The sequence below is a fragment of the Canis lupus genome, chromosome 15, assembly GCF_011100685.1.
Source record: "Canis lupus familiaris isolate Mischka breed German Shepherd chromosome 15, alternate assembly UU_Cfam_GSD_1.0, whole genome shotgun sequence".
In the NCBI taxonomy this organism is placed as follows: Eukaryota; Metazoa; Chordata; class Mammalia; order Carnivora; family Canidae; genus Canis; species Canis lupus.
Window position 1 is genome coordinate 24,867,893 of NC_049236.1, and position 20,722 is coordinate 24,888,614.

Sequence of the window (20,722 nt, forward strand, 5' to 3'; positions counted from 1 at the left end):
CAGAAAAGATGGGGCAAATGATTTGACCAGACTTGTCACCAAAGATGTGTGGGTTGAAAATAAGCGTATGGAGAGATACTCAACATGGTTATTATTAAGGGAATGACAACACTAAAATGTGATATCACCGGTGGGATGTCTAAAATTAGAAATATTGACTCTATCAAGTGTTGACAAGAACGCGGAGTAATTGGAACTGTCACCAGCTGATAGTGGGAACGTAAAGTCCGGCAAACACAATGGGACTGCATGATTCAGCCATCCCACTCCTCGGTGTTTACCCAAGAGAGATGAAAGCCTATGTCCATGCAAAGACTTCTCATGAATGCTCATAGCAGCTTTGTTTGCAGTAGCCAAAAACTGGAAAGAATTCAAATCCTCATCAGCGGATACATGGATAAACAAATCCTATTGCCATACAGATAGGCTATTACTCAGAGATAAGAATAAATGAACTATTAATACACACAAAAACATTGAAGAATCTCCAAATAATTATGCAGAGTGAAAGAAGCCCCTCTCATCAAAAAAAGTACCCAGCATTATTTCCATTTATATGAAATTCTAGAAAATGCAAATTCATCTGTAGTGACAGAAAGCAGATCAGTGCTTGCATGTATCACATGTTTGTGATATAAATTACAAGCGACATTTGGCCAAAAATCAGTTTGGAATTGATGAATCTAATGTCTTCATCATTTGTCCACTTTGATTGGGGACTGACTTTCAAACCGACTACCAAGAAAATAAATGTCTTAACTTCAAATCTACCATTGCAGACAACCTGTTTTCTTAATAGTTTGTCTCTCTCAGGGCAGATCTTCACATGTGTGAGGGTGACTTGGTTGTTTTTGGCATTAAGATTTAAAAGCTAAAATAAATAAATAAATAAATAAATAAATAAATAAATAAATACTTTCCTGAAATGAATGTAACGTTATGTGTCAATTACACTCTAATAAAAAAAATTTAAATGCTTTCATAGGAGCAAAATATGCAAAAATAAAAGAATAGATTCAAAAGAAAAGAAAGAAAAGAAAAAAGAGAAAAGAAAGAAAGAGAGAAAGAAAGAAAGAAAGAAAGAAAGAAAGAAAGAAAGAAAGAAAGAAAGAAAGAAAGAAAAAGAAAAAGCTAGCAAGCTAGTGTTTGGAAAAAGTATAGAGTGGTGCAAGTTTATATGCAAGGCTATAAATATACCATTCATTTATAATTATTAAATAATAGTATTACAAATTATAAGATATTTACTAATTTAATGGGGAACTTAATTAAATCTATTGCAAAAGTTTAAAATATATTGACTTCTTGTCATGTATCATTAGATTAATAGACCAAACTCCAAATAGACTTTCTAGTCACTTGATAGCAATAATAAATGGATTAAAAATGCTTTGTGAGGTGCAAATTTGTGGAGGGGTTTTTAACATAATATTAAGACAATTATAAATGCTTTATTTGGTTTTCCAAATTATAATTTGCACTAATACTTTCATTATTTTGCTGGAGTTTGGGTTACATTACTTGTCTCAGCTATTTGTATAATACATGATGTGGATTATGTTAGGAAAAATGTCTACACATGATTTGAATACATCTTACTTTTAAGATTTATTTATTTTAGAGAGAGAGAGTGAGAGCGTGCAGGCATAGAGAGGGGCAGAGAAAGAAGGAAAGAAGCAGGCTCCCCCAAGAGCACAGAGCCCCCAACGTGGGGCTGGACCCCAGGAACTCGAGACCACGACCTGAGCCAAAACTAAGAGGGTCGGGACGCTCAACCCACTGAGCCCCCCAGGCACCCCTAAATACATCTATTTTAAAAAATATATGTGGAGTGTGTGTGTGTGTGTATTTTATAGGGGAACTTTTCTATTATAGTCTGTGTAGTCTTTGCATGTTTTGATACCAGATTTGGAGGAAAAAAATCAAGTAAAAGTGCTTGACAAGGAAAGTTCTTAAGTATCTTATCCCTAGTCATCTGAGGGGAGGGTAGAGAAGGAAAATATGAATTTAGTCCAAGCATCTTGGCAACAGCCAAGAGTTCCTTCTCCTGAAGTAGACCCTAATGGGGATGTGGTGGTTTGAATGCGAGAAGGACCAGCACTGGCCTGCATGGTGGGTCAAGCATTGGCTTTTGGAGTTAAAAGTCCTAAGTTCAAATGTCAGCTCCACCACTAGAGGCTATGAACAATTCATGAAACTTCCCCACGCCTCTCACCTCTCACCTGTAAGACAGGAATAGTAATGGTACCTACCGACCAGGGTGGTTGTGAGCCTTAAATGAGATCTTAAACATAACGTGCTCTGTGAAATGCCTAAAAAGTGTTCGATGGCTGGTGGCTATTTTATAAATAAAGGCAAGCTGCATGTGGGTGTGGAGCAGTGCAGCACTAGAGGTTCAGGACTAAAGCTGTTTCGGTGGGGGAAGAACAGGCAATGGCTTGGGTGAGTACTCTCTTCTAACTAGCCACTAGCCAATGCTCCCATGTAAATTCAAAATTTTTTTTTTTTGTAAATTCAAATTAATTAAAAAAAAACAATTTAAAATGCAGTTCCTCAGTCACACTAACCACGTGCAAAGTGCTTACTAGCCACATGTGGCTGATGGCTACTACATTGGACAGTACAGACTTAAAGCCACCTTTGCAGAAAGCTCTAGTGGACAATAGTGGCTTAAAGGATCCGTGTTGGGCTGAGGACCAGGGCAATATTTATGAGTAACCGGCTTGCCGAATGTCCACATCAAAACTCATCTCTCTTGAGACTCTTGGACTGCTTTTTTTTTTTTTTTAAGATTTTATTTATTTATTTATTCATGAGAGACACAGAGAGACAGGCAGAGCCACAGGCAGAGGGAGAAGCAGGCTCCATGCAGGGAGCCCAATGTGGGACTCGATCCTATGACTCCGGGATCACGCCCTGAGCCAAAGGCAGCTGCTCAACTTCTGAGCCACCCAGGCGCCCCAACTTATCTTTGATTTTACAGAATCTGAGGTTTATCAAAACTCTGCTACCCAAGAGTGTGCGCAATTTTTCAAGCTGTTAGAATATTTTTGATCACTGTTTATACCAGTGGATGTGAATGCATTCAGAGGGATTCTATGAAGGAGGCTGTCCTTGCTTTTCTTGATTGAGTTTCTAGATTCTATCATTAGCCTGAACATCTCTGCAATTATCCATATCTGGTCATTAACATGTTATTCTACACTCCTCCTCCTCCTCCTCCTGGTCCTCCTCCTGGTCCTCCTCCCTTCCTCCCCTACCCCCACATCCTCTGAATTGCAAGCTGGGAGACTGTGAGATTTTTAAAGTGATCATTATTTTAGTAGCAGCTGGTTCTTAACCGCCCCGGGTTTGTGACAGAGGTGACAGGATCTGTTTCTGTGGCTGTATTGTCCTAATTATATTCCTAATGGATCACAAGTTTGGGGACAAAGCGATGTCACATATTGCAGTGTCTGCAGGGCAGCATTTTCTGGTATGCTGGGAGCATCTAAATGTAACATGTGTAGCCAATGCATTTACTGTCATTAGTTAACCAAGCAGCGCGTGTGCCTCTTTAAGCTCCCTGACCCACATTTCATCCACGCTCTGCTGTTTTTCTCCTGCAGGGTTATTTCCTGAGTAAAGCTCAGGGCTTATGAGTCCCCCAGCCGAGAGCTCTGTTCTGACCTCCCTAAACAGGCAGTTTCACCTGCTGGGCTAGTGTTTTTCTGCTTCCTAGTCAATCTGTTAAGATTTTAGCAGGAGATTCTTGGATACCTTTTCCGCAAAACATATGGGAGATTGTAATTACTTTGGCCTGGTACAATTTTAGAATTGAGAGAGCAGGGGAAGAGGTGCAAATCTTCTGTTCATAAATAACCAAATCTGTGGGCACTTTAAAAGGCATTCTGTGCAGCCGGAGAATTTATGTGCCACATTTCACCCTTGGCACACTTTCCAAATGAATTGTTCAAAGAGAAGTTATATTAGGACAAATAGAAATGAAGACTAAGACCAGATGTGGATTTTTAGTTAATATTTATGCAACACCCAAAGGGAAGATGGTATTGCACAATAAACTAAAAATGTCTTAGGCAAATAAGGAAATCTTTACCCCGAGGACCTGGCACTGCAAAGGTATGAATTATACAACAAAGGCCTGGGAATGCAGAACAAATGCAGGGTAGGTCGGGGCGACTATAAAAAAGAATTCATTGAGGAAGTGGTGAGGTAGCAGATGTGTGGAACCTACTTTGGGAAAATAAGGGCTTAGCACTTTCTTGGCCAGTCTTGTGTCTAAGGTAGACAAGTCAAGCCAGCCAGCCTAATTTCCTTCATCTGTGGAGAGTAACAGTAGCTTTAACTAGAATATATATATATATATATATATATATATATATATATATATATATATATATTCAGAACGGAGGTAGCAATGTCACAATGGGTACAGCTTAATAAACCAAAGGGCGATGTCCCCAGATTTGAAATGATCTCCAAGGATAGTGATGACACTTCTTAACCGATTCCCCTCTCCTCCTAGGCCGGTGTCCAAGGAAGGTAGAGAACGCAGACATTGGTTGCTTCTCAGTCCTTGGAGAGTGCCTGAAAGCAACCAAGGTTTAATGCATTGGAAGACTATTGAGACCCACATTGAATTAAAATGAGAAAATCTGTTAAAAGCTGGGTTTTCAGCCTCCCGTTTGATCAGGGAGAACAAACTGTGCATTTCTCCCCATCTCCCAGGCTCCCAATCCCCAGGAGCTGGAGGTAGGGAGAAAAGGAGGAGGTTGGAGGAGGGGTGTAGAAAATATTTATTTAAAACTATGGGAGACAGCTCTGGAAAGGCTTACGAGCTTTTAGCACCGTGAGCTTTTACTACTTTCATGCCTCTGAGTCCTCTTAATTATTGAAGAGAGCTGTCTGTGTGTGACTTACCATAGGTTTTCCTGCAGAGCTGATGTATTCTTCAGAATTTTTAACCTACTTCCTCCCCCTTTCTTTGTTAATTCTTCACTGTTTAACAAGGATATGATGCAAATGTGTGGATTTTCAGTTGCTAGATGGTTTCTGTTAAGTATGGTTATTTGTTCTTCTATTGCCAACATTTTGCCTTGTTTTCAGTTTTTTCTACCCATCCAGATGTTATAGGCTCTGGCTATTCTGTGGAAAACCAGGTCGATAAGGTTCCTTCCTGCCCTCTTGGGGTCACCATTCTAGTGGGGGTTCCAGACACAATGCACGCTCTGAAGAAAGGCAGGGGACAAAGATTGCTGAGAGTGAGGCAACTTCCCAGTGTGGGCTGGGAAAGCCTCTCAGGTGAGAACATTTGAACTAAGATCGGGATGCTGAGAAGGAGCTGGAGAACGTCTGCGAAGGCATCCCATGGGGAAAGAGGAGAAAGTGGAAAGTACCAGAGGAGGAGGAGGTCTGTGTTGCTGGCACAAAGTCAGGGGAGAGAAGGGATCAAGGCCAAAAGAGGGCCTGGCTGGCCATGGTAAGGATCAGCACTTTAATTGATGGGTTTCAGGAAGTCATTGAACATTTTAAAATAGAGAGATTGTAGATTTTCAAAAGAATCTTGTATTACCTGAAGTTACGACTGTGGGGAGTGGGGAATTGCAGGGGGAGAAATAAGACCACTTTGAAAGTTACTGCATTAGTCCATGCAGGAAGTGACAATAGTTGGACTAGCGTTGGACTAGCGTGGATGTCATGGTCTACATTTTGTAATTTTGTAGGGATGCATCTAGGTTTTAGTTAATAACTAAAAGGAAAGGAGAAAGTTGGAGGGAATAAGAATAACTATAATAATTAACATTTCTATTGCACTGAGGACTCTTCTAGGTGTTTCACAGGTTCATGACTTTCATCTTCATAATAATGGTACCTATAGAGAGGTGTTCTCTTCCTCATGCTTTATAAAGGTGAGCAAAAAGGGGGCACACATTGGTTAAGTGACTAGCCAGAGGTTTCTCAGATAATAAAAGCACAGTAGAAACTCCCAGCTCCTGGGTGCTCTTCCTCCAGTGTATTAGGATCCTATTTGCAGTGGAGGGATATACAGCAGACGCACTTGATGGGCCAACTAAGTGGCTTTTTCAAACTTTTCAATGGTGAGCAGAGCTTATGGAGCTAAAAAAAAAAAAAAAAAAGGTAAAGGATCAGTTTCTGCCTGTAAAGATGCTACTCTCATGCATGCTTCCGTATGTGTATCTCAGGGAACAAAAATGGGTCCGTCATTTCTATTATGAGCGAGGCATAATAGATATAATAAATATTCATCATGTCATCTGTGTCTACACAGATTTTTATTTTTATTTTGTGAAATCAGGAAAAGACGGAGCTGTGTCTCGCGGACACCCAAACCACAGTATTTACTTTCCAGGCCGCTGCCAGACATCCCGGGGATTCGATTTCGGGGCGGGGGGTCTCGCTTGGAGGCCGGGTTGGGGGAGCGGGCTGGGGAGCCCCGCGGTCCGCGCTCCCCGCGCCGCGCGCGCCGGGCAGCAGGGGGCGCTGCAGCAGAGCCCACCCGGGTCCGCGCCGGGAGGGGGCGTGGCAGGCGGCCCCGGGCCTCCGCGGTCTCGCAACTTGGGTCCCCGGGACTGTCTACACGGGCCATTCTCCTCCACCGTGATGTATCAGGTTGGACGCCCTCCACCAGCCAGCCCTGCATCCGGGCGGAAAGGCAGGGGCACGAGCCTCCCGCCTCCCTCGCCCCGGGGGCAGCGCCGCCCCGGCCGCAGGCGCGTCCCTAACTGAGCCTCCAGCACCGCCGGAGGCCCCCCCCCCGCAGCGGCGGCGTGTCGGTGCTGCTTCTCCTCCTTCGGGGTCCTTTCTTCTTAACCCGACTGCGGGAACATCTTCTCCCCAGACGGCTTCCCGTTGACACCTGGGGCGACGGCGCTCGGAGCCGAAACCTGCCGCTCCTGAGGAGCCCCCGGCTCGCCCCCCCCCCCGCCCCCCTGTCCTCCCTGCCCCCCCCGACCCCGACCCCGACCCCCGCGCTTCGGCTCCCGCGCCGTGAGCGTGCACACGAGGCCGCGCGAAGCTCTGGCCAGCGAGGCTGCAGCCCTCGCGGAGCCGCTCGTCCTCCCCGGGCCCCAGGGCCCCCCCAGCCCAGCGGACACACGCCGCGCGGCCGCGTCCCCCCGGGCTCGGTGGTCCTCCGGCCGCGCCTCCCAGGGCGCACGCCAGCACCCCGTTGGGCCGGCCGCCGGCAGCAGCCCTGGGGTCACCCCGGGGCGTTCCAGAGTGAAATCCAGAAGGTGAAAGAAGCCCGAAGGGGGCGCGCGGTGGGCAGCGGGGGCCTCGGGCCTCGGGAGCCGGGAGGAGGCTGCGCTGCAGCCGGGGGGCGGGGGGAGGAGCCAGAGGGGCGGGGCGAGGCCCGGCTGGGAGGCGAGGGGCGGGGCTTATCTGGGCGAGGGGCGTGGCCAGGGGCGTGGCCAGGCCGGGATGGAGGGCGAGGGGCGGGGCGACGCCGGGATGGAGGGCGGGCGGGGCCGGGCGAGGGGCGTGGCCAGGCCGGGATGGGGGCGTGGCGATGGGCGTGGCGAGGGCGGGGCGGGGCCGGGATGGAGGGCCGGCCACGCAGGCGCGGGGGGCCGCGCCGAGAACCCCACGCGGGAGCTTCGGGAGTCTCCAGCCGCCGCTCCTCACTCGGCCCGAGAAGGGGCCGGCGCGGGGAGGGCGCTGGTAGAGAGTGGATGAGCGGCCGCCGCGGTGGCGGCCGGAGTGAGGCCGAGCGGCCCCGGAGCCGTGCGCCCGGGAGGCGGCGAGGGGAGGCGGTCCGCCTGGCCCCCGGCCCCCGCCCCCCTTCCTCTGCCTTCCTCCCGCCGGTCCCGGAGCCCCGCGGGGTCCGGCGCCTCCGCCCGCAGCCCGCGTCCGCGCCCCGCCTCCTCGCCCCGGTCCTCACCTAGGGCGCCCCGAAGTGCCATGGGGTAGGGCGGGGGCGGCGAGCCGCGCGGAGGAGCAGCCCTGCGCATCCGCCGGGGGGCGCGGAGCCCGAAGCCGCCGGCCGCTCGCGGGCGCCGGGCATGGGGAGCGCGGTGTGAGCCCGCACCCGGAGGACGCGGGGGCTGCGGAGGAGGGGCGGCGGCGCGGGGACCGCGGGGGGACGCGAGCTCGGGAAAAGTGAAGCCGGGAGGAGCGGGCGGCTGGAGGGTGGGGATTGATGCTCCCGGGCTTTGCGGCCGCTGCTGCCCTCGCGCTGGGAGCCGCGCCGGGGGGCAGGCGGTGGAGAGATGCTCGCAGAGTTGGTGAGCAGCGCTCTGGGGCTCGCCTTGTACCTCAACACCTTGAGCGCCGACTTCTGCTACGATGACAGGTAAGGGGGCGGCGGGGGCGCGGGGACTGCGCGGTGGCCCGGGGGCTCCCCGAGGTCCCCCCGAGGTCCCCCCCGGAGCGAAGCCGGGGCGCGGGCGCGCTGGGCGGGCGGGCGGGCGGGCGGGCGGAGTTGGGGCGCCCAGTTTGCAGCAGGTCCTTTCTCTCGCTTCTCGGCTGGTGGCGGACGAACGCTTTTAAGTTTCTTAGGGGAAAATCGCGGCAATTCGGGCAGCTGTTTCAAGAACGTATTAGATGGGGGAAGAAAAAAGAAAAGAAAAGAAAAGAAGAAGAAAAAAAAAGCCTTAGGTATTTCTTGGTGCGCCCTGAGCGGTTTTACGTCTGGGCTGGAAGGAAGCCGCTCCCTGCCTCTGAGCAGATCTTCCCCCGGAGCGTTTCCTTTTTATTGACCGGGACCTTGGACTTCCCGAGGGAAAAACACACCTTTGACAGTTAGCAGGGGAGGAGGAGGGGGAAGGGGGAGGGGAGGAGAGGACCCTGCTTCGACTTTCCTGCTGGACCTGAGGATGCTTTCCTTTTGGCCAAGGTAATGCAAGCTGCTGCTCCTGGGCTCCCCCCCCCCCCCACCTCCACTTCCCTCCCCATCTTCGGAGCAGCACTTTTTATAAAAGTCTGGGCTTACCATTTCTGTTTGGGGAGGTTCCCGTTAGACGTTAGCGATGCTTTTGTGCTAATTGGGGAAGAAGACGCCCCTAGAGACCGAAGTTGTCTTCTGCATTTGGGCTAGTTTGGGTGGCTAATGAGACCTGAACTGTGTTGTCAGAGAAACTGCATCGATTTCTGGAAAATGTCACAGTTGTGCTCGTGTCTCTACCTTTTTTTTTTTTTTTTTTTTTAAATGTTGTTAGTGTTTAGAAACTGATGAAAAGCTCCAATAAGCCATTAGGGAAAATTCCAATTTGTGCCTTTCCGGTGACTTAATCTGATTACAATTAAAACAGATGCATAATTAAAATATATTAGGGAGAACAGCACGCCTGGCTAAACTTATTAACCGTCCTGGGGTGTTTCATGCTCCATTGAAATGAAACCATCCAAAAAGTGAGCACAGATTTACTTTGACAGCTTTTCAGCAGCCTCTCTGGGCTATGGAAAGGGGAATGGATCCCCGGGGTCAGGGCAAGGCAGAGAGTGGAGTGGACTAAATTGGGTGATGGTGAGGGGAGGTGAAGGCAAGATCTTCTCTGGGTGGTGATTAGCCATCTTCTGTGTTCTCTGGTGTGCCCACTCCCCTGGATGTATGCTTCAAATCCCTGACTCTGGGTTTACACCCACATGTCTCTTAGGAAATCCCCCAATAATAGGTGTAGTGGAAAAAAAGCAAATTCTTCTTAGTGCATCTTAGGCCGTGTCCGTCAGACCGGCTGATAAGGAAGCCACTGTTAAGACCTGAACTTTTCCTCAACTTTTCCAGTGTGCAGGTTTTAGCAGTCACGCTGCACACTCTGAGAAAGAAACAGTCTTGGCCTAAGAGTGGGGTGAGCTGCGTCTGTTCTTTCCAGTTTTGTGTTACTGTGCACCTGCTGTCTCTAGGGGATGGGAAGAAAAAGCTCTTCTTTCCAAAGATGGGTGACTTTTCATGAAAATGAGCTCACGGATGAATCTGGGCGGTCCTTGAGCTGTTGGGGACAGTTTGGAAGGTAATCATTTCAACTAAGAATAAAGAGCATGGGGAGAAAAGTAAGTTACTGTAGTACAGTAAGTACGGTAGGACTCTGTGATCAATTAAGCATTCCCAGTGTATGCTGCCCTTTATCTGCCGTCCAGTTCTTTAAAAAGTACTTATCAGTAGAAAGTATCCTGTAAAGATGCAGGCTTGAACTAGACTAAATTTTCATGTACATTTTTCTGTAGATGTAATGCTTAGGTCTTCTTTAATCATCAGTAAGTAGTGTTAGGACTGTAACTTGGGGAGAACTTGGGGTGAATGAGATGATGAATTAGTTGCACTTTGATGGTGGGCAGTTGTAAGTGCTTTATGCGTTATAGGTTGGGTGCAGTGTCAGGATCCCTGACTTCTATTTAGCTACGTAGATGAACGTAATGTGATGAGTTGTCCATGTCATCTAACTGACAGCTTGCTCGATACGTGATCTATAGACATGACGTTATCATTAGGATGTTGAGAGCCTATACGTATGAAGTCCACTCTGCTACACTTTGGAAGTGTATTTTGTGTAGCAGTGTATTTTCTTAGTAGCGGCACTGCATATGCAACCCTGCGTGCTTAAGAGTATGAAGTGTTTAAGAATCAGACTTGGTTTTCGTGTATCCTAGAAGTCCTGAAATACGTAGTAATAGGACCGTGGAAGTTACTGGATGTCTGCATAGCACGCACAGGTGATTCAGTGCCAGGGTGCTCTGTAAATTGTGGCTTTTCGGATATAGTTTTTTATCTACCTCCTCCAACTCACTGCTTCGTGGAGCAGGGAGAGAGCTGGGAAGTCGAGTGGAAACTGGAGGATGATGATAATAATGTGTTTACTTCCACCGCTCCATTTCAGACTACAAAGACTCAGGTCTAAAACCTTGTGTAAATTGCATCTGTGGATTCCACTGCCCCCAGCCCAGCCCACCCCACCCCACCCCACCCCCAGAACTTTGTGCAGCAGAGTTCTAGAAGGAGAGAGGCCAGTGCTGGGAGCAGCTCCCAAGGAGGGAGATGGCTCTTACGCTTGACTTGCTTAACTAAATCAAGACTCTGCATTTTAGCTGAAGAATCTGGCATTTGCTGTAGGAGGGCTTTATATTGCTTCAGCTTAAACATTATTGCTGTGGTACTTCTCAAAGTTATCATTTCTTTTAAATATAGTGATCGAGTTTACTTTGTAAACTATATGTATAATTTTTTTTCACTGTTTGATGTAGCTTGGTTGAGATTAAGTGGTAATCTGAAACTTTTTCATAGCAAAATCGATTTCCCTATGGTAAAACTTAATATTTTACAAGTGTTTTTATGCTCAACTTAAGAATATGGCTAGGATGTGATGAAACAAACAGAAGAGGAGAATTCATCTATCTGATGGAAAAGCATATACAGTTTCAACTTCACCCCCACCCCCCACCCCCTTGCCTTTAGTCTAGTCATGATCCTATTGAATCTTAAATTGTGGTTAGAGTACAATTGGAATGATAAATATATGGTCTTTGCCAAATTTTAAGTCATGATGAATGTGACTTCTTGAAGGACCCTCTCATTTTCTGGAGAAATCTGGTGTTTAGGTCACTGGAAAAAAAAATTGCTGATCCCATGTTCTCTGCTCTCTTACATATTTGTTGAGGGTAACATTGCATCATTGTCGCTGTATCCTCTCTAAAAATACTACTCTAAGTTTTCCATAGAGATAACACTCAAAGAGGAGTGAGTTTGCTTCAAAGCAGTAGAAAGATGCCATCTCTGTTGTTTTGTAGACTGATTTCATTTTGCACACGTCACCTAATTGATGGCAAGCCCTTTATGATGTATAACAATAAGATAATGCACCTAATACATATTTTTATTCTTGTCTGAATAAAATCATGCATTACTTAAAAAAAGAGTTTTTTGGAAGTGGCAAATGGGTTTGTGGCTGCTTTGAAAATTGTTTTCCTTATTGCCCATTTTGCATTCGTCGAACCCAACTTTGATCATTAACATGACCATTGTACAACAATTGTGTAAACTTTGTGGGGGAACAACTCCACAGATGAAATTCTATTTTTGAATCAAAACTACTCCAAACTCTTAATAGCACATTCCTAATTTATTCCTTTGAATGTAAATATAAATCTGTTTTTATAGAAACGAGTTAATCTAAAGTCATAAAGATTTTGATTGACAGCATTTAAAATGAAGGAATGGAGGATTTAAGGCATGATAACTTTTTTTTAAACCATTTTTTCCCCTAAAGACAGTCAACTATTCCTTCTACATAGCCTTTTAAAGTTATTGTCTGCTTGCATTATGAACTAGTATGATAAGAATCCGTTATAAAATGATCAGTCACTCTGTTAACTTCCCTCTAAAAAATTCTCTCCAATAGACTATCTCTCCAATAGACCCATAACATATGGGATTGTTATCTTAAAATTTTAGTATGTTCAACCATTGAAGTCCTGCTTGGTATTTAGTAAAATCATGTTTCGAACGAATTACTGTAAAATCAAAGCATATAAGGAAGAAGTTTGCTTTGTATCAAATGTTGTCTCCTCACCTCTTTATTGGAAGAAGTGAGTGTGTACAGGGTGCTGTTTTACTCTGATTTCATTATGATACAATGAAAAAATTGCAAGTGGATACGATCTATAGTTTATGAAGTATTTTAAGATGATATTTTACTTTCTAACTAAATATAGTCAAATCTGTCAAATCTGTGCAGAACAGGTTCCTTTTGCTGTTTGAACAAGTACGTCTCTTAATAGAAAATTAAAATTAGGTGAAGCCAGTATGGACTACTTTGGCTTACTTTCAGTGAGCCTGTCACATGGGGTTTATCCTAGCAAATGACCCAAATATGAGCACTGAGTGGACATGTATAAATGCCATTGGGAAAATTACAGCTTGCCAGCCATCTGTCTCTTAGTTGTCTTCGTGTGTGTGTGTGTATAGATACAGATCTATTTATATCTATATAAACACATACATACATATATACATATATGCACACACATATATGCATGTGACACACATAATCTATCACAAATATACACATGTATGTATACACGCATATACACATACATAGTATACACACATTATGTAATGTATATATTGTTTTAATATATATTATTTATAATGTATACATAATATACATTATAATATACAATACATTATAATATATATCATATATGTATGGTTTGGGGGGTTGTATTACTAGTTTACATTGTCTTGTCATCTGCATTTGGTTTTTTAGTGCTAATGGGCCCCATGGGATCTCTGAATTCCCTGATGCTATAATTCTGAAATAGCTAGAACCCTTTGGGTTCCAACATGAGCTGGGAGCACAGTCTGTCTTCTGAATCTCTCCGTTGCTGTTCTGCATGCTGAAGGCACCTATTTAAAATGCCCATGATGTTACAGCTGTTTATCATAGGCAAAGGGTACATTTCCTCTGGAACAGACGCCTTCATAATATTAGGAAAGGACAAAGTTTACCCTCGTCGCTCTGAAAAATATGTGACTGACAAACCTTGTAACACTGTTATTCTCGCTTAACATGCTTTTAGCACAGTAACATTTACCTTTTAAATTTTTTTATTTCCTCTTGTAAGGTAAATATTACATCAGCTTTGGGTACGTACTTTAATGACTTCACAAAAATGACATGTGTGGCAGCCTTGATGGAAAGGACAAATGGGTTGCTGAATATAAAGACCCTTCCTCTATGAAGAGCTGTCCTTATTTAGAGCCTGCTTGGAAAACAAGGGGAGAGGCATATCACCAGGAACTGTGTGCTTTCTGTTTTTCATAGGATGAAAAAGGCATAATATTTTTTTTGTAAAGATTTTATTTATTCATGACAGAGAGAGGGAGAGAGGCAGAGACACAGGCAGAGGGAGAAGCAGGCTCCATGCAGGGAGCCCGACATGGGACTTGATCCCACGTCTCCAGTATCACACCCCAGGCTGAAGGTGGCGCTAAACCGCTGGGCCACTGGGGCTGCCCTATTTTGAATAATTACAGCAGCACCATGCTAGATGGTTTCTTTGAAGATTGGATTTGTATGTACTTTTGAGGAATAAATGACTACATTCATTAATTCACTAAGTACGAATACTACTAAGCTGCTCATACACATGGTGCATAATGCGGACAGCAGCTGTTGGCTCTTGTCAACAAAGCATCCCTACCTGTCTGTCCTTCTCCTACCTGTACTGTAGCGGGTACAGTAAAGTATTTGAATCTGGGAGTCTGATGATAGACTTATAAAAATGCTGATAGATTGTCCTTTAGCAGAATTTCACTTGCATTTAGTCATGTTTATTTTGATTGATGCTTATATTTTAAAACTTTTATTGGGACTCTGTTGGCTTCTTTCCCAGAACAGCAGTGCTGAGGATCCGCGTGGATGGTTTGAACTGGCCTTGTTATTGGTCTGGTGTTCGCTGGCCCTGTATTCTTAACACATAGAAGCTTTGGGATACTTCTTCCAGATTGTGTCCTTCCTGTTTGTCTGGATTGGTTGTTTTCCTTGGAGGAAAACAGTGGTTGAACTCTGAGTTAACTAGATTTGCCTCGACTGGTCATAGGGATTGAAGACTTTTGCCTCAGAGAGATTTTTGGCCATGTTTTCTAGGCAGATAATTCCATCAAGATGCAGCACTATCAAATTTCTATTGATCTCTTTTCCTCTTCTGACAGTTTAACTTTTCATTCATATTTGTCAGTTCCTCTGGATACTCAAGGTTTCCTGGAATCAAAGGCATAAATGTTCATTTATTTTAGAAACTTTTTGGGACTACAGTTTCGGGTTCAACTATGACCTTTTTCTCTTACAGGTAAATAGGAAAGAATTGAGTAAACTTATCTACTCAGGAAAATTTTGAAGAAGGCAGGAACGCTGAGATGATCTGTTTTCAAGATACATGAAAAGTTGCTCTTGTGTTTTTAGGGTATTTACTTTAGGGGCGTTTCATGAGATCCAGTTAACTTGAACAACTAGAAGGGATTTGTTTTAAAGATGGGATGGGCAGAGAGATCTTTATTTGCTCAGGTCTAAAAAATTAATATGGAAAAGAGATGGGAATTGAAAATTCTAACTTCATGTTCAGATTCCATTTTATTGTGGAATTAAATGAAATCATACGTACATTTACTTATCCCAAAGGTATGCACGGGCCACATTGCTTGAGGACAGTGCTACAGTACCTGTTTTAAGAGTACCTTAGTATTTGGCAAAGGGATGCTATTTAGCTTCTGATATTTTTTTATTTTTTTTTTAGCTTCTGATAATTTGATGTAAGCTTTGGTTTCTCATTTTGTTTGCTGGGGCATTTTGTGATATCTGAATGAGGCTGGGTATGAAGCATGGCACAGTATGTAGTTATAGTCAAGGAGATTGACCAAATTATATGATTTGTCAAATGAAACCTTTATCTGTGCCCTTGCAGTAGAGGCTCTGTGTTAGGTGTTGTGGCCAAATGAGATGTTTCTGTCAGATTGCTTTGTCTTTGATGATTACCTTTCATTTCTGTGGCATTTATTACAATCAAATGTGTCATGATTCCACAGAAACATCATGGTAAGAAAACCCAGTAAGTTCCCTGCAGGCTAATGATTATGATTTCATTAGGAAACAGTGTCTAAAAAATTAGTGCCATGGGGTAAAGGAATTTACTGACATTTGAAACTGAAAAATTCACAAGTTTTGATAAGGAAAGTGTTTTTTCCCTAATTGTGGTTCCAGATTATTGATTTCTTTAGAAAGTTTTGACTGTACTCTCCTAGAAATTCTCGCTTGGCATCATTTAGGAGTATTTTAACTTCAAAGGATGTGTTATTTGCTGAAGAGTGGCCACTGGGGCGCAATATGGCTCTTGACATTTTGAACAGTGTTAAATGATGGTACTAAAGTATTTCAAACAGCCGTGTTTCAGCATTGTTTAAAAATCCAGTGGGAAGAATGGCAATCCGTATAACCCTGCATTCTTGGAATTCTTTGGGTATTAATTTTAAATGCAGTTCACAAGTTTGCTTTTTATAAAATAAGGGTTTTTTTTTAAATGAGTAAGTTTAGTAAAATTTTTTACAGCTGTGTCTTATGAAATTTTGTTTTTCTTTTTTGAATTGCTTATAAGTATTCTATTAGGAGACTGAAAGGATGCAGACCATAGCCTTGTTGTTCGTTTTTGCTTTCATCTCTTAGTTGGGTTGGATGTCTGTGTTTAGGACACTTATAAAGCATAGTATTATTGAATTTCTATTATAAATCCTAGCTTAAAAAACTAGTCTTTGAGAGAAGCAGATCAGTGGAAACACTATGGAAAAAGTAAACATCTTCTTTGTGTTAATTTCTGATTTGTTCCACCAGGAAGGCCGGCCTACCCTGTTAGTGGCATCTCTTGGATTAATACTGAAAGTCGGTAGTTTGATTCTTTATAGTGTCAGTGCCTGTTGAAATGATATCTTTGCAAATTGTGTCTTCAACGGGAGGGGACTTAGGTGGTGGCTGTAGAGATCACCTTGATAGGCTTGACCACTTTTTCTCAGTTTGGGGGAAACACCTGTCATGACAAAGCCATTTGGGAGAAGTGGTTCTTGAGGTAGGGCTGGCAGCTGAAACGTTCATCTGGGGACCCTTTTCATTGTTTTATGAACTGTTTTTGGCTACCTCTGCCTTCCTATCTTCAGGTTTTTAAAGGTATTGTAAATGCTGAGTCTGCTGTCTTGGATTGTGAAAGATGTCTTAAGGTAAGAATACTTGGGTCCAAATATTTTGTCAAGTGTACTTCTTATAGAACTGAATGCTCCCCTCCTCCTCCAAATAATTAACTGTAGGACTGCTCTCTCAAAGCAGTTGAAAAGATCTCATTTTGACAAAGCAGGCTTCTAATGACAAATTTTCCAACTACAAATTTGCAGGAGAAAAGTTCTCAGATGATGAAGAAGTTTAATCAGGCAAAAAGACATTTTTATTTGCAGAAATAGGCCCTTTAGAGAGAAGCAATTATTTATAGCTGATGTGAAAAACTGGTATACCTGGAATTCATTTGGTAAACCTCATTTAAAATGGGAAGGTTAGTCTATCGATAAAAAAAAAAAAATCGTACTGAATTGTGTCACTGAATTTATAATAAAGAAATAAGGTTTTCTACTTTAACCCACTCCAGCAGTGTTCTGTACTGATTTGAGCAAAGCCAATGTGAACTTGAGATTTGAAGGATAATCTGTGAAGACACCAGTATGTAGCCTGAAATTACCAACTATATTTTGCCACAAATATCTAGTCTTTGGTTTAAAATATCCCATTAGAAGTGATCTCTAGGTTTACTTCTTCCTTCTCTATATTTAAGAGTCTTTGTATTTTTTCTTTCAAAGACAGGGGTGTTGCTGGCATTTTTTCCTTTGAACGGAAAATGAAATTTCACGGTTTTAAACCTCTTGCGTGTCATCAACATAAAAAGTGTAAACCATTTCTATGAGGGAGTATTGAGTAACTACTTTTCCATTTGTGCCTGACAAGATTGAGGATGCCTGTGACAGGCAAGGGGGTGTTAGACCTCGTACTCATAACTTGCTCCCTGCCTTCATCCTTTGATATGGATGATTGCCTTATTTATTTGTTGGTTTATTTATTTGAGATTGATTGATTGATTTTTAAAGATTTTATTTATTCATGAGAGACACACAGAGAGGCAGAGATATAGGCAGAGGGAGAAGCAGGCTCCCCGAGGGTGGATCCCTGGACCCAGGGACCTCACCTTGAGCTGAAGGCAGACGCCTCAGCCCCTGAGCCACCCAGGTGGGACCTCACCCTTGGATGATTGCCTTTTAGAAACTCTTGTAAAATGCAGTTTCAATCTCTAGTTTCTTTGAGTCGGATGGATCAATCTATGATTCTCCTAAAGCAACCTTTTTGAGCTGGGCCTCTCGTTGGATTTCTTTCCATCCAGATATATATACATACATACACATATATATATATATGTATGTATATATATATTTTCATTCCCAGGTCTGTGGTTCCCAAACTTCCCGCTACCAGCAAGTCACCTAGAGTGTGAAAATGTAGGTTCTGAGACAAATCAAGAAACACACTCTTAACTCTAGAGAACAAGTTGATGGTTACCAGAGGGGAGGTGAGTGGGTGGGGATGGGCGAAATAGGGGATGGGGATTGAGGAGTGCACTTGTCATGATGAGCACCAGGTGATGTCTGGACGTGTGGAATCACTAAATTATACACCTGAAACTAATAGAACACTGTATTGTAACTATCTGGAATTAAAATAAAACCTTTAAGAAAAGAAAGGAAAGATATATAAATAAAACAAATGCAGGTTCTGCCTGGAGTGGGCCTCAGAGAGCATTTCTATCTTTCGCAGGTACAACAGATGATGCTGGTTCACGGACCACACCTTGAGTAATAAGGCTCGATTTCATTTAAATGTATTACATCAGCTCGGTCTGTTTCACAGACATTTGGAAAGATTGCTTAAATTCCTGGATTGAATGAGATTGGGGATAAGGTGGCTGTTCTGTGTGTGTGAGCTTAGCCATTTTATTTAATCTTTATGTTTTGTTTTCACATTTGTTCAGTCACGACATCTTTAAATTGATCGGATGGATTTGAGGTATTGTGTAGATTTTGAAAAGGTAGAGAGCCTGTTGAAATTCTAGGAGATGGTCTCTATTGAAATATCTGTCACCATCTTGTATTACAATATCCTCTTTGCAGCATTACGGTGGAGGCAGATGTTGGGTTCTGATTTTGATAAATAAACTGATCAGTGCAGTTGCCTTAGGCTTTGGACTTGAAAAGTACTGATGCCTACACTGAGTTTCTGTAGTCAGTGCCTTTACTGGTTTGTACTTCTGTCGAACAACCCCTAGTAAGGAAACTTGGCTTATATTGCATGAAGACTTCACAGACTTCAGGCAGGCAGCAAGAAGTAGGTGTTGAGGCAGCTGAGAGTAGGACAGGTGATGATTTATTGATGATATTCAGGCACTGGGTGAGGCTGTCACGTGAAAGCATCTACATAGGATTGGAAATGCTTGGGTCCATGTCATTTTTTATTTTTTTACCTGATACCTTATGCCTCAGCCTTTGGGCACTTTGGGGACTTTCTGGATACTTGACTGCCCTATATGTCTGAAGTTGTAACTTCCTACTAATAGGCATCTTTAATAAAGAACTCATTCTAAAATAGGCAAAGGATTATTCCTTTTCCTTTCTTTTTGAAAGAATATTGTACTGTGCACTAGAGACAGTGTTGTGAATGGACATCGGGCCAGGATAGGAGACTGGAATTTCAGTCTGGTGATCACACTGTACTGAGCTCCTCCACTCTCTAAAGCTGTTTTCTAATGGATCAGGAAGTGGAAATAAGAACTGGTGACCGCAGAGTGAGGATGAAATGAAATAGTACAACCAAGGTAGTTGCATAGTTGTACCCTTGACAGAGTGTGTTGGGCCAGAAGGTGAAGACTCTGTGATCGCTGCCCATCAGCATCTGAGAACCGAGCTGGGTCCCATCCATGGTGTCGCTAACGTGTGCACTGGGGTCCGGGGTTGAGCTCCTGCTGGCCCAGCTTCTGCTGCCACCTCTGCGCCCCATCTCTGCTTCTCATCTCTGTCCACCCTTTCGGTTAGCAGTGGCTGGTCTCACCGCAGAAGTACTCTTTGCTCTCCTGTATTTCTTTTCGGTTGCTTTTCCCATGTTGCTGGGCTCCGTGCATGAAGGCTTATTTTGAATAGACATCCTGGCCAATCTGAGCACTTCTTTCCTTCTGCAGAGTAAAAGGACCAATTACAGTGCATCGGGTGTAAATAATCCTTGGTGCTTTGGTTCTGCTTGGCAGGATGCATTATTATCGGGTACTCATGGTCTCCGTCCTCAATGACAGCCCGTTTTCTTTTGGGAATATGTTGAGATCCAGAGCAGTCCTGGTGGCCCGGTGATTAAGAAAGCTGTATGTCAGATAAGCCAGAGTTTTCCTGTGTTGAAGTGTTTGTGTTAATCAGCGATATATTGAGACTTTGCAGTAAGTGTGCTGGGTAACAGCATCTAATGTCTAAACCTGGTGATATGTTTCTGTAACTAATTAGAAACGATTTCATTCTTTTGGATCTTTCCAAATAACAGGGTGGCAAAGGTGAAAATATTGCAAGAATTTTGGCATCAGATTATTTGATTCCAGAACTAATTGTTAATTGTACAATTTAGATTGTTACCTAACCTCTGTTAACCCCCGTCCCCTGTTTTACAGAATGAGGGGAATAATACCTACTTGATAGAGTTGTTGCAAGAATTTCATGAAGTTTTATGAAGTGCCTGGCACAGTGTCTGGTGTGGCTAGGGTACTTCATAAATATTTCTTTTTTTTTCATAAATATTTCTTGTAATCAAGAACTTATTTATTAACTCTATTGCCTAGAGTTGAAAATTACTGTATAATAAAAACAGCAAATATTGTAGAGCATTAGAGAACTTCTCTTAAGAGCAAATATTGAACATTTAAACTTATTTTAGCAACCTTTCACTTAGCATTTCAGATAGATGTAGAGTAACTAAAAGGGTTCAGTGAACTATATTAAGTTTAACCATGAATTTTAGAATTTAATTTTCATCTCCAGTGCTAAGTTTGGAAAAATGGCGTTGAAACTTAAACCATTATACGTATGCACATGCATGCCCACAGGGAAATTTTGCCAGTAAAATGTCTGTAGGATAGATGCAATTAAAAGTGCGTAGGA

General features: G+C 43.5%; 1 protein-coding gene across 3 annotated transcripts in view; it reads left to right on the top strand.

The window, feature by feature from the left end:
* The first annotated feature begins 8,050 nt into the window (after nt 1–8,050).
* LOC119877031 (protein O-mannosyl-transferase TMTC2) overlaps nt 8,051–20,722 on the top strand; it is a 387,501-nt gene continuing 374,829 nt past the window's right edge. Inside the window, exon 1 of one of the 3 annotated variants that reach the window (XM_038558567.1) lies at nt 8,051–8,311. In XM_038558567.1, the coding sequence (XP_038414495.1) occupies nt 8,229–8,311 (83 nt within the window). In that variant the 5' untranslated portion in view covers nt 8,051–8,228. The remainder of the gene's footprint in view (nt 8,312–20,722) is intronic. The other 2 variants (XM_038558566.1, XM_038558568.1) reach the window with 2 other exon arrangements.